This window comes from Ascaphus truei, assembly GCF_040206685.1.
Source record: "Ascaphus truei isolate aAscTru1 chromosome 3 unlocalized genomic scaffold, aAscTru1.hap1 SUPER_3_unloc_10, whole genome shotgun sequence".
Classification (NCBI taxonomy): domain Eukaryota; kingdom Metazoa; phylum Chordata; class Amphibia; order Anura; family Ascaphidae; genus Ascaphus; species Ascaphus truei.
The window spans coordinates 208,786-223,254 of record NW_027453822.1 but is presented as its reverse complement, the minus strand read 5'-3'; the positions used below and the strand labels follow the sequence as shown (position 1 = coordinate 223,254).

Genomic DNA, 14,469 nt, shown 5'->3' with positions numbered 1-14,469 from the left:
GACAGAGGTGGGTGCGCGCGGGACAGAGGTGGGTGCGCGCGGGACAGAGGTGGGTGCGCGCGGGACAGAGGTGTGTGCGCGCGGGACAGAGGTGTGTGCGCGCGGGACAGAGGTGTGTGCGCGCGGGACAGAGGTGGGTGCGGGCGGGACAGAGGTGGGTGCGGGCGGGACAGAGGTGGGTGCGGGCGGGACAGAGGTGGGTGCGGACGGGACAGAGGTGGGTGCGGACGGGACAGAGGTGGGTGCGGGCGGGACAGAGGTGGGTGCGGGCGGGACAGAGGTGGGTGTGCGCGGGACAGAGGTGGGTGTGGGCGGGACAGGGGTGGGTGAGCGCGGGACAGAGGTGGGTGCGCGCGGGACAGAGGTGGGTGCGCGCGGGACAGAGGTGGGTGCGGGCGGGGACAGAGGTGGGTGCGGGGGGGGACAGAGGTGGGTGTGCGCGGGACAGAGGTGGGTGTGCGCGGGACAGAGGTGGGTGTGCGCGGGGCAGAGGTGGGTGTGCGCGGGACAGAGGTGGGTGTGCGCGGGACAGAGGTGGGTGTGCGCGGGACAGAGGTGGGTGTGCGCGGGACAGAGGTGGGTGTGCGCGGGACAGAGGTGGGTGTGCGCGGGACAGAGCTGGGTGTGGGCGGGACAGAGCTGGGTGTGGGCGGGACAGAGGTGGGGGTGCGCGGGACAGAGGTGGGGGTGCGCGGGACAGAGGTGGGTGTGCGCGGGACAGAGGTGGGTGTGCGCGGGACAGAGGTGGGTGTGGGCGGGACAGAGGTGGGGGTGCGCGGGACAGAGGTGGGGGTGCGCGGGACAGAGGTGGGGGTGCGCGGGACAGAGGTGGGGGTGCGCGGGACAGAGGTGGGTGTGGATTAACATTGTAAGAACCCTCGCAGCATTCCATTACTATTACCATTACCTGGACAGGCTGTATAATGTGGGGTTTTCTTCGCCCAGGTGCTGAGGATTCTGGGTCGGCACGGCCCCGCCACCGACACGGTAACAGCCGATGACCTGAGCTGTGTGCGCAACAACACGTACCAGATGCTGAACCTGCTGGCAGAGGAGCGTCCGCGCGACGGGGAGGAGCCGGGCCCGATACTGGCATACGTGGCATCGGAGGGGATACTGGAGAGGCTGCTCCGGTGGCATCTGCAGAGAGACTTCACCGAGGAAAAGAAGGTCCTGTGACAGCTCGGAACCAGATCACTGTGTGACATCACACTGACCCTTCCTCACCCTGCTGCTCTGTGACATCACACTGTAACCCTTCCTCATGCTGCTGCTCTGTGACATCACACTGACCCTTCCTCATCCTGCTGCTCTGTGACATCACACTGACCCTTCCTCACCCTGCTGCTCTGTGACATCACACTGACCCTTCCACACCCTGCTGCTCTGTGACATCACACTGACCCTTCCTCATCCTGCTGCTCTGTGACATCACACTGACCCTTCCTCATGCTGCTGTTCTGTGACATCACACTGTAACCCTTCCTCACCCTGCTGCTCTGTGACATCACACTGACCCTTCCTCACCCTGCTGCTCTGTGACATCACACTAACCCTTCCTCACCCTGCTGCTCTGTGACATCACACTAACCCTTCCTCATCCTGCTGCACTGTGACATCACACTGACCCTTCCTCACCCTGCTGCTCTGTGACATCACACTGACCCTTCCTCATGCTGCTGCTCTGTGACATCACACTGTAACCCTTCCTCATCCTGCTGCTCTGTGACATCACACTGTGACCCTTCCTCATCCTGCTGCTCTGTGACATCACACTGTGACCCTTCCTCATCCTGCTGCTCTGTGACATCACACTGTGACCCTTCCTCATCCTGCTGCTCTGTGACATCACACTGTAACCCTTCCTCATCCTGCTGCTCTGTGACATCACACTGTGACCCTTCCTCACCCTGCTGCTCTGTGACATCACACTGTGACCCTTCCTCACCCTGCTGCTCTGTGACATCACACTGTAACCCTTCCTCATCCTGCTGCACTGTGACATCACACTAACCCTTCCTCATCCTGCTGCTCTGTGACATCACACTGACCCTTCCTCATCCTGTTGCACTGTGACATCACACTGACCCTTCCTCACCCTGCTGCTCTGTGACATCACACTGACCCTTCCTCACCCTGCTGCTCTGTGACATCACACTAACCCTTCCTCACCCTGCTGCTCTGTGACATCACACTGACCCTTCCTCACCCTGCTGCTCTGTGACATCACACTAACCCTTCCTCACCCTGCTGCTCTGTGACATCACACTGTAACCCTTCCTCATCCTGCTGCTCTGTGACATCACACTGTAACCCTTCCTCATCCTGCTGCTCTGTGACATCACACTGTGACCCTTCCTCATCCTGCTGCTCTGTGACATCACACTGTAACCCTTCCTCATCCTGCTGCTCTGTGACATCACACTGTAACCCTTCCTCATCCTGCTGCTCTGTGACATCACACTGTGACCCTTCCTCATCCTGCTGCTCTGTGACATCACACTGACCCTTCCTCATCCTGCTGCTCTGTGACATCACACTGACCCTTCCTCAACCTGCTGCTCTGTGACATCACACTGTAACCCTTCCTCACCCTGCTGCTCTGTGACATCACACTAACCCTTCCTCACCCTGCTGCTCTGTGACATCACACTGTAACCCTTCCTCACCCTGCTGCTCTGTGACATCACACTAACCCTTCCTCACCCTGCTGCTCTGTGACATCACACTGTGACCCTTCCTCATCCTGCTGCTCTGTGACATCACACTAACCCTTCCTCACCCTGCTGCTCTGTGACATCACACTGTAACCCTTCCTCACCCTGCTGCTCTGTGACATCACACTAACCCTTCCTCACCCTGCTGCTCTGTGACATCACACTGTAACCCTTCCTCATCCTGCTGCTCTGTGACATCACACTGTGACCCTTCCTCATCCTGCTGCTCTGTGACATCACACTGACCCTTCCTCATCCTGCTGCTCTGTGACATCACACTGACCCTTCCTCAACCTGCTGCTCTGTGACATCACACTGTAACCCTTCCTCACCCTGCTGCACTGTGACATCACACTAACCCTTCCTCACCCTGCTGCTCTGTGACATCACACTGTAACCCTTCCTCACCCTGCTGCTCTGTGACATCACACTAACCCTTCCTCACCCTGCTGCTCTGTGACATCACACTGTGACCCTTCCTCATCCTGCTGCTCTGTGACATCACACTAACCCTTCCTCACCCTGCTGCTCTGTGACATCACACTGTGACCCTTCCTCACCCTGCTGCTCTGTGACATCACACTGTGACCCTTCCTCATCCTGCTGCTCTGTGACATCACACTAACCCTTCCTCACCCTGCTGCTCTGTGACATCACACTAACCCTTCCTCATCCTGCTGCTATGTGACATCACACTGTGACCCTTCCTCATCCTGCTGCTCTGTGACATCACACTGTGACCCTTCCTCATCCTGCTGCTCTGTGACATCACACTAACCCTTCCTCATCCTGCTGCTATGTGACATCACACTGTAACCCTTCCTCATCCTGCTGCTCTGTGACATCACACTGTAACCCTTCCTCACCCTGCTGCTCTGTGACATCACACTGACCCTTCCTCATGCTGCCGCTCTGTGACATCACACTGTAACCCTTCCTCATCCTGCTGCTCTGTGACATCACACTGTAACCCTTCCTCACCCTGCTGCTCTGTGACATCACACTGACCCTTCCTCATGCTGCTGCTCTGTGACATCACACTGTAACCCTTCCTCATCCTGCTGCTCTGTGACATCACACTAACCCTTCCTCACCCTGCTGCTCTGTGACATCACACTGACCCTTCCTCACCCTGCTGCTCTGTGACATCACACTAACCCTTCCTCACCCTGCTGCTCTGTGACATCACACTAACCCTTCCTCACCCTGCTGCTGTGTGACATCACACTGTGACCCTTCCTCATCCTGCTGTTCTGTGACATCACACTGTAACCCTTCCTCATCCTGCTGCTCTGTGACATCACACTGTAACCCTTCCTCATCCTGCTGCTCTGTGACATCACACTGTGACCCTTCCTCATCCTGCTGCTATGTGACATCACACTGACCCTTCCTCATCCTGCTGCTCTGTGACATCACACTGACCCTTCCTCACCCTGCTGCTCTGTGACATCACACTGACCCTTCCTCATCCTGCTGCTCTGTGACATCACACTGTAACCCTTCCTCACCCTGCTGCTCTGTGACATCACACTAACCCTTCCTCATCCTGCTGCTCTGTGACATCACACTGTGACCCTTCCTCATCCTGCTGCTCTGTGACATCACACTGTGACCCTTCCTCATCCTGCTGCTCTGTGACATCACACTGACCCTTCCTCATCCTGCTGCTCTGTGACATCACACTGACCCTTCCTCACCCTGCTGCTCTGTGATATCACACTGACCCTTCCTCAACCTGCTGCTCTGTGACATCACACTAACCCTTCCTCATCCTGCTGCTCTGTGACATCACACTAACCCTTCCTCACCCTGCTGCTCTGTGACATCACACTGACCCTTCCTCAACCTGCTGCTCTGTGACATCACACTAACCCTTCCTCACCCTGCTGCTCTGTGACATCACACTAACCCTTCCCCACCCTGCTGCTCTGTGACATCACACTAACCCTTCCTCACCCTGCTGCTCTGTGACATCACACTAACCCTTCCCCAACCTGCTGCTCTGTGACATCACACTAACCCTTCCTCACCCTGCTGCTCTGTGACATCACACTGACCCTTCCTCACCCTGCTGCTCTGTGACATCACACTAACCCTTCCTCACCCTGCTGCTCTGTGACATCACACTGTAACCCTTCCTCACCCTGCTGCTCTGTGACATCACACTAACCCTTCCTCATCCTGCTGCTCTGTGACATCACACTGTAACCCTTCCTCATCCTGCTGCTCTGTGACATCACACTAACCCTTCCTCATCCTGCTGCTCTGTGACATCACACTGTGACCCTTCCTCATCCTGCTGCTCTGTGACATCACACTGTGACCCTTCCTCATCCTGCTACACTGTGACATCACACTAACCCTTCCTCATCCTGCTGCTCTGTGACATCACACTAACCCTTCCTCATCCTGCTGCTCTGTGACATCACACTGTGACCCTTCCTCATCCTGCTGCTCTGACATCACACTGTGACCCTTCCTCATCCTGCTGCTCTGTGACATCACACTGTGACCCTTCCTCACCCTGCTGCTGTGTGACATCACACTGTGACCCTTCCTCATCCTGCTGTTCTGTGACATCACACTGTGACCCTTCCTCACCCTGCTGCTCTGTGACATCACACTGTAACCCTTCCTCATCCTGCTACACGGTGACATCACACTGTGACCCTTCCTCATCCTGCTGCTCTGTGACATCACACTGTAACCCTTCCTCATCCTGCTGCTCTGTGACATCACACTGTGACCCTTCCTCATCCTGCTGCTCTGTGACATCACACTGTAACCCTTCCTCATCCTGCTGCTCTGTGACATCACACTGTGACCCTTCCTCATCCTGCTGCTCTGTGACATCACACTGTAACCCTTCCTCATCCTGCTGCTCTGTGACATCACACTGTGACCCTTCCTCATCCTGCTGCTCTGTGACATCACACTGTAACCCTTCCTCATCCTACTGCACTGTGACATCACACTGTAACCCTCATCTTGCTGCACTGTGACATCACACTGTCACCCTTCCTAACCCTGCTGCTCTGTGACATCACACTGTAACCCTTCCTCATCCTGCTGCTCTGTGACATCACACTAACCCTTCCTCATCCTGCTGCTCTGTGACATCACACTGTGACCCTTCCTCAACCTGCTGCTCTGTGACATCACACTGTAACCCTTCCTCATCCTGCTGCTCTGTGACATCACACTGTAACCCTTCCTCATCCTGCTGCTCTGTGACATCACACTAACCCTTCCTAACCCTGCTGCTCTGTGGCATCACACTGTGACCCTTCCTCAACCTGCTGCTCTGTGACATCACACTGTAACCCTTCCTCATCCTGCTGCTCTGTGACATCACACTGTAACCCTTCCTCATCCTGCTGCTCTGTGACATCACACTAACCCTTCCTCATCCTGCTGCTCTGTGACATCACACTGTGACCCTTCCTCATCCTGCTACACTGTGACATCACACTAACCCTTCCTCATCCTGCTGCTCTGTGACATCACACTAACCCTTCCTCATCCTGCTGCTCTGTGACATCACACTGTGACCCTTCCTCATCCTGCTGCTCTGACATCACACTGTGACCCTTCCTCATCCTGCTGCTCTGTGACATCACACTGTGACCCTTCCTCACCCTGCTGCTGTGTGACATCACACTGTGACCCTTCCTCATCCTGCTGTTCTGTGACATCACACTGTGACCCTTCCTCACCCTGCTGCTCTGTGACATCACACTGTAACCCTTCCTCATCCTGCTACACGGTGACATCACACTGTGACCCTTCCTCATCCTGCTGCTCTGTGACATCACACTGTAACCCTTCCTCATCCTGCTGCTCTGTGACATCACACTGTGACCCTTCCTCATCCTGCTGCTCTGTGACATCACACTGTAACCCTTCCTCATCCTGCTGCTCTGTGACATCACACTGTGACCCTTCCTCATCCTGCTGCTCTGTGACATCACACTGTAACCCTTCCTCATCCTGCTGCTCTGTGACATCACACTGTGACCCTTCCTCATCCTGCTGCTCTGTGACATCACACTGTAACCCTTCCTCATCCTACTGCACTGTGACATCACACTGTAACCCTCATCTTGCTGCACTGTGACATCACACTGTCACCCTTCCTAACCCTGCTGCTCTGTGACATCACACTGTAACCCTTCCTCATCCTGCTGCTCTGTGACATCACACTAACCCTTCCTCATCCTGCTGCTCTGTGACATCACACTGTGACCCTTCCTCAACCTGCTGCTCTGTGACATCACACTGTAACCCTTCCTCATCCTGCTGCTCTGTGACATCACACTGTAACCCTTCCTCATCCTGCTGCTCTGTGACATCACACTAACCCTTCCTAACCCTGCTGCTCTGTGGCATCACACTGTGACCCTTCCTCAACCTGCTGCTCTGTGACATCACACTGTAACCCTTCCTCATCCTGCTGCTCTGTGACATCACACTGTAACCCTTCCTCATCCTGCTGCTCTGTGACATCACACTAACCCTTCCTCATCCTGCTGCTCTGTGACATCACACTGTGACCCTTCCTCATCCTGCTGCTCTGTGACATCACACTAACCCTTCCTCATCCTGCTGCACTGTGACATCACACTAACCCTTCCTCATCCTGCCGCTCTGTGACATCACACTGTGACCCTTCCTCATCCTGCTGCTCTGTGACATCACACTAACCCTTCCTCATCCTGCCGCTCTGTGACATCACACTGTGACCCTTCCTCACCCTGCTGCGGTGTGACATCACACTGTGACCCTTCCTCATCCTGCTGCACTGTGACATCACACTGTGACCCTTCCTCACCCTGCTGCTCTGTGACATCACACTGTAACCCTTCCTCATCCTGCTGCTCTGTGACATCACACTGTAACCCTTCCTCATCCTGCTGCTCTGTGACATCACACTGTAACCCTTCCTCATCCTGCTGCACTGTGACATCACACTGTAACCCTTCCTCATCCTGCTGCTCTGTGACATCACACTGTAACCCTTCCTCATCCTGCTGCTCTGTGACATCACACTGTAACCCTTCCTCATCCTGCTGCACTGTGACATCACACTGACCCTTCCTCATCCTGCTGCTCTGTGACATCACACTGTAACCCTTCCTCATCCTGCTGCTCTGTGACATCACACTGACCCTTCCTCATCCTGCTGCTCTGTGACATCACACTGTAACCCTTCCTCATCCTGCTGCTCTGTGACATCACACTGAACCTTCCTCATCCTGCTGCTCTGTGACATCACACTGTAACCCTTCCTCATCCTGCTTCTCTGTTACATCACACTGTAACCCTTCCTCATCCTGCTGCTCTGTGACATCACACTGTAACACTTTCTGTGTGTCCTCATCCTGCTGCTCTGTGACATCACATTGTAACCCCGTCTGTATTTCCTCACCCTGCTGCTTTGTGACATCACACCAACACCTTTTATGTAACACATCATAGAGACTCTCCGAGACAATGCGGACACTGGTCTCCCGGTTGTTGCCTTAAAGTTTATGGGATAGAAACGGTGAGAATAGGGCAGAGTGTAGATTTCGTCCCGGCAGATCCATGGTTCCCAGGTTTGTAGGTGTAGTCCCGGCAGATCCATGGTTCCCAGGTTTGTAGGTTTAGTCCTGACAGATCCATGGTTCCCAGGTTTGTAGGTTTAGTCCCGGCAGGTCCATGGTTCCCAGGTTTGTAGGTTTAGTCCCGGCAGATCCATGGTTCCCAGGTTTGTAGGTTTAGTCCTGGAAGATCCATGGTTCCCAGGTTTGTAGGTTTAGTCCCGGCAGGTCCATGGTTCCCACGTTTGTAGATTTCGTCCTGGCAGATCCATGGTTCCCAGGTTTGTAGGTTTAGTCCCGGCAGATCCATGGTTCCCAGGTTTGTAGCTTTAGTCCCGGCAGATCCATGGTTCCCAGGTTTGTAGGTTTAGTCCCGGCAGGTCCATGGTTCCCAGGTTTGTAGGTTTAGTCTCGGCAGATTCATGGTTCCCAGGTTTGTAGCTTTAGTCCCGGCAGATCCATGGTTCCCAGGTTTGTAGCTTTAGTCCCGGCAGGTCCATGGTTCCCAGGTTTGTAGGTTTAGTCTCGGCAGATTCATGGTTCCCAGGTTTGTAGGTTTAGTCCCGGCAGATCCATGGTTCCCAGGTTTGTAGGTTTAGTCCCGGCAGATCCATGGTTCCCAGGTTTGTAGGTTTAGTCCCGGCAGGTCCATGGTTCCCAGGTTTGTAGGTTTAGTCCCGGCAGATCCATGGTTCCCAGGTTTGTAGGTTTAGTCCCGGCAGATCCATGGTTCCCAGGTTTGTAGGTGTAGTCCCGGCAGGTCCATGGTTCCCAGGTTTGTAGGTTTAGTCCCGGCAGATCCATGGTTCCCAGGTTTGTAGGTTTAGTCCCGGCAGGTCCATGGTTCCCAGGTTTGTAGGTTTAGTCCCGGCAGGTCCATGGTTCCCAGGTTTGTAGGTTTAGTCCCGGCAGATCCATGGTTCCCAGGTTTGTAGGTTTAGTCCCGGCAGATCCATGGTTCCCAGGTTTGTAGGTTTAGTCCCGGCAGATCCATGGTTCCCAGGTTTGTAGGTTTAGTCCCGGCAGATCCATGGTTCCCAGGTTTGTAGGTTTAGTCCCGGCAGATCCATGGTTCCCAGGTTTGTAGGTTTAGTCCCGGCAGGTCCATGGTTCCCAGGTTTGTAGGTTTAGTCCCGGCAGATCCATGGTTCCCAGGTTTGTAGGTTTAGTCCCGGCAGATCCATGGTTCCCAGGTTTGTAGGTTTAGTCCCGGCAGATCCATGGTTCCCAGGTTTGTAGGTTTAGTCCCGGCAGATCCATGGTTCCCAGGTTTGTAGGTTTAGTCCCGGCAGATCCATGGTTCCCAGGTTTGTAGGTTTAGTCCCGGCAGATCCATGGTTCCCAGGTTTGTAGATTTCGTCCCGGGAGATCCATGGTTCCCAGGTTTGTAGGTTTAGTCCCGGCAGATCCATGGTTCCCAGGTTTGTAGGTTTAGTCCCGGCAGATCCATGGTTCCCAGGTTTGTAGATTTCGTCCTGGCAGATCCATGGTTCCCAGGTTTGTAGGTTTAGTCCCGGGAGATCCATGGTTCCCAGGTTTGTAGGTTTAGTCCCGGCAGATCCATGGTTCCCAGGTTTGTAGATTTCGTCCTTGCAGATCCATGGTTCCCAGGTTTGTAGGTTTAGTCCCGGCAGATCCATGGTTCCCAGGTTTGTAGGTTTAGTCCCGGCAGATCCATGGTTCCCAGGTTTGTAGGTTTAGTCCCGGCAGATCCATGGTTCCCAGGTTTGTAGGTTTAGTCCCGGCAGATCCATGGTTCCCAGGTTTGTAGGTTTAGTCCCGGCAGGTCCATGGTTCCCAGGTTTGTAGGTTTAGTCCCGGCAGATCCATGGTTCCCAGGTTTGTAGGTTTAGTCCCGGCAGATCCATGGTTCCCAGGTTTGTAGGTTTAGTCCTGGCAGATCCATGGTTCCCAGGTTTGTAGGTTTAGTCTCGGCAGATCCATGGTTCCCAGGTTTGTAGGTTTAGTCCCGGCAGGTCCATGGTTCCCAGGTTTGTAGGTTTAGTCCCGGCAGATCCATGGTTCCCAGGTTTGTAGGTTTAGTCCCGGCAGATCCATGTGTCACGGGAACTTGTGATAGGATATAATATACATCAAATAACTGGGTTGAATTGAACACGACTTAGATATAAATAAATATAGTTTATTCCTTAAAGAAGTGAACACACAAGATATACAAATAACAGGCAAAATATAGACACTTACTCAGAAATGGGGATGATGAAGTAATCAGGAACCAGGATTAGCAATTCATCAGGCATCAAATAGTTGGTAAACTTGAAGTCACGAAAAACACGAATCACGAACAACTGAGTATAGGATGGACACTGGTTTATATGCAATTCCATTCCTATACTTTATTGTTGAGTGCAGGCCATTGGAGAACAATGACCTGCACCCAATCTCTCCTTGCCACCTCACCTGAGGGGCACCGTAATCCCTGCCCACTGGGTGGGTAATTTTCTAATCAGGGGGCTTATTTCCTCAGCCCCCCTCCCACAAGCCTGGCGTCTTAAAGTCTGGCTTTGCCAGGATACCCTTTGTTCCTAAGTGTGAATTACAACACTTAATATCTAGTACCCATGTCCTGCTACCTTTGTGCTCGCATACACCAGCAGGGTGGGGGAGCCTTTGATCAGGAGTTTATGATCGACCATTTGTCTCCCATCCGGATCATTAACATAGCATCTGGGCTCTGAATTTTCATACCAGACCCAAAATACAATTCATACTTTAATACCTTCATATATTAAAATAATCCGTTCTGCTGGGCCCAGTGGGCTGACACTTGCCAGTCCCTCATGCCGGGGGTGACTCTCCATGGTGGCCAAGTTTCAGCTCTCTGCGACCCCCAGAACCGGAGATACACATATACACTTTAAAACCCTTCTTACTTTAATGCAGGATTCTCCGCTCTAAGAATAAATCTATGCTTTTCACTCTTTCCCATTGAAATCAACGGGCTCGCAACTATAGGCTTTCAATGGAGCAACTCCGCCGTTGAAGTCAATGGGCTTCGCCGCTATAGTCTTTCAATGGGGCAACTCCGCCATTGAAGTCTATGGGCTCTGCCGTTATAGACTTTCAATGGAGCAACTCCGCCATTGAAGTCTATAGGAAAATCACAATTTTTTACATTTGCCCATACTCCGTCTGGTTGTTCGGAGAGGGCTGGAAGTGGCCATGCAGTCATGCTGGAACAGTGACTACATGCGACCCAAATCCCAGCCCTCTGGTCCTCACAGAACCGGAGATATGCACTCACACTTTTACATTTTCGGACTTAGCCGTTTTAATGCCACGCGGCTTTTCCCCATTGACATCAATGGCCGGCGCCGCCATAGGCAATGCATGGGCGAGCGCCGCCATTGGATTCAATGGGACCTCCGCTCCGCCATTAGAGTCAATGGCACGACCCTCTTGATGAGTGCGACCCTTTACGTGGGTCCCTCATTCCCGGATCCGATGGTGGTCGTGTGTGGGGGTTCCTAAGGGCTAGGGGCAAAAATAATTTTATTTCTCGGTGCCCTAGAACCTACGGTTCCCACGCCAATTGTAGTTGAACTTGAACTCAGTGATAAAAGCTCTTTTTAAAGACATTGTATCCTCTCTTGCGGTCTGCGGTTTGGATGGCTGCCAACCCGTTCCTGGAGGTCGGCGTTGAGGAATCCCCATTGAAGTCAATGGCCCCATTGACTTACAATGGGAAACCGCCGCTCCTCCTCTCGGACGCCACCTACTGGTCTTCGATGGAAACAGGCCCAAAACCGCTGTATTCGCCATTTGATTGAATGGAGCTGCAATGGCGACCTATGGGAGGCTGCAAACTGGAGCCTGAAAAGGCAGCAAAATGGGGCAAAGGGCTATAAACACTGAATTAACCTTAACCCTTTCCCTCCCGCATCCATCCCAGTGTATGTGTTGGTGCAAACACGGGAATGGGAACAATACACATTTACAGGGGAAAATACATTTGGTTGTGGAAGCAGGGTAAAAACACATTACTGGACCACAGTTCAGTTAACCCCTTGCTTCCCAAGTGAGAGCAGGGGGTGGCCAAATGGGGTGTAACCCCTTTAATACCGGGCCAAACGCCCTCTCCCATGACACCATGGTTCCCAGGTTTGTAGGTTTAGTCCCGGCAGGTCCATGGTTCCCAGGTTTGTAGGTTTAGTCCCGGCAGATCCATGGTTCCCAGGTTTGTAGGTTTAGTCCCGGCAGATCCATGGTTCCCAGGTTTGTAGGTTTAGTCCCGGCAGGTCCATGGTTCCCAGGTTTGTAGGTTTAGTCCCGGCAGATCCATGGTTCCCAGGTTTGTAGATTTCGTCCTGGCAGATCCATGGTTCCCTGGTTTGTAGGTTTAGTCCCGGCAGATCCATGGTTCCCAGGTTTGTAGATTTCGTCCCGGCAGATCCATGGTTCCCTGGTTTGTAGGTTTAGTCCCGGCAGATCCATGATTCCCAGGTTTGTAGATATAGTCCCGGCAGATGCATGGTTCCCAGGTTTGTAGGTTTAGTCCCGGCAGATCCATGGTTCCCAGGTTTGTAGATATAGTCCCGGCAGATCCATGGTTCCCAGGTTTGTAGTTTTAGTCCTGGCAGGTCCATGGTTCCCAGGTTTGTAGGTTTAGTCCCGGCAGATCCATGGTTCCCAGGTTTGTAGGTTTAGTCCCGGCAGATCCATGGTTCCCAGGTTTGTAGGTTTAGTCCCGGCAGATCCATGGTTCCCAGGTTTGTAGATATAGTCCCGGCAGGTCCATGGTTCCCAGGTTTGTAGGTTTAGTCCCGGCAGATCCATGGTTCCCAGGTTTGTAGGTTTAGTCCCGGCAGATCCATGGTTCCCAGGTTTGTAGGTTTAGTCCCGGCAGATCCATGGTTCCCAGGTTTGTAGGTTTAGTCCCGGCAGATCCATAGTTCCCAGGTTTGTAGGTTTAGTCCCAGCAGATCCATGGTTCCCAGGTTTGTAGGTTTAGTCCCGGCAGGTCCATGGTTCCCAGGTTTGTAGGTTTAGTCCCGGCAGGTCCATGGTTCCCAGGTTTGTAGGTTTAGTCCCGGCAGATCCATGGTTCCCAGGTTTGTAGGTTTAGTCCCGGCAGGTACATGGTTCCTAGGTTTGTAGGTTTAGTCCCGGCAGGTCCATGGTTCCTAGGTTTGTAGGTTTAGTCCCGGCAGATTCATGGTTCCCAGGTTTGTAGGAATTTGGAACATGAGTCATTGAGGAAACGTGTTTCTTCTTGGAGAATGTGTACCATATTCTCTCTTCTATTTCAGTGACTAGAGGGAAGGCCTTCTATAAACCAGTAGATGCCAAGGCACATCTTGTGGTTACGTGAGTGATTGATATCGGGGTATGTTTGTCTGTGTCTTTTAGGGGTTTGTTTAATAGGAAGAGCCATGAGTAAAGAGGAACATGGATATCTAGGATTCTGTGGATCAGTTTGTGAATAGGGTGATTATTTAGGGACAGGTTCCCCTCCATGTGGCTAAATGAGACTCGCAGTCCGCATCCTTGTTTGACGTAAGAGGGAAGACCCTGGAAATATATGGGCTAATTTCTCTGGGAATACCATCCACCCGACCATATCGGGCTGGAGCTCAGGTCGGATCCCCAGAGTTTCCGTAATGTCGGTGATATCTGTGAACCGCGAAGGGAAAATGCTTTACACAAAGCTGGAATGAGACCTTTTTGGCGGTTAGACAGTGTGCCTGAAGGTAAGAGCGGGGGTAGTTTACTGAGATCAATTATCAAACCTTTCATTTGTAAATATGGGAAGATTTCCTGCCGAGAGACGCCTGTTTCTGAGCGATTCATAGGATTGGATTTTTTGATCAGTGAGTGAATTTTTGGTTCGGAATATTTTGAATCTGCCGCTCCCTGTTAGGCCTCGGACATGGTCAAAAATACCGTGCTGAGGCGCGCTGAGGGGAAACATTATCCCTATCAGCGCGGCTTTAGACGGCGCTTCCGCAGGCGTGCGGAGGCGTGTCGAAATGCAGGAGACGGGCAAGTTTAAATTTTGCCGCTGAGGGAAGCGCAGGGCCGGTCACGTGGCTGCCAGAAGCCAATGGCAGTCCGTCACGTCGGCGCCGTGATGTGACGCGCTAGCCCCGCCTCCCGCTCCCCCTCCAGGCCCGCCTCCCACCCGGCACACAAGCGCGCTCGCTGAC

The 14,469-nt window shown here is 53.2% G+C and overlaps 1 protein-coding gene across 27 annotated transcripts in view; it reads left to right on the top strand.

The window, feature by feature from the left end:
* The first annotated feature begins 912 nt into the window (after positions 1–912).
* The window catches only part of LOC142473318 (FHF complex subunit HOOK-interacting protein 1B-like), a 128,848-nt gene continuing 115,291 nt past the window's right edge, over positions 913–14,469 (top strand). For all 27 annotated transcript variants that reach the window (XM_075580541.1, XM_075580520.1, XM_075580517.1 and 24 more), the window contains exon 1: positions 913–1,170. In XM_075580541.1, coding sequence (XP_075436656.1) covers positions 1,033–1,170 — 138 coding nt within the window. In that variant the 5' untranslated portion in view covers positions 913–1,032. The remainder of the gene's footprint in view (positions 1,171–14,469) is intronic.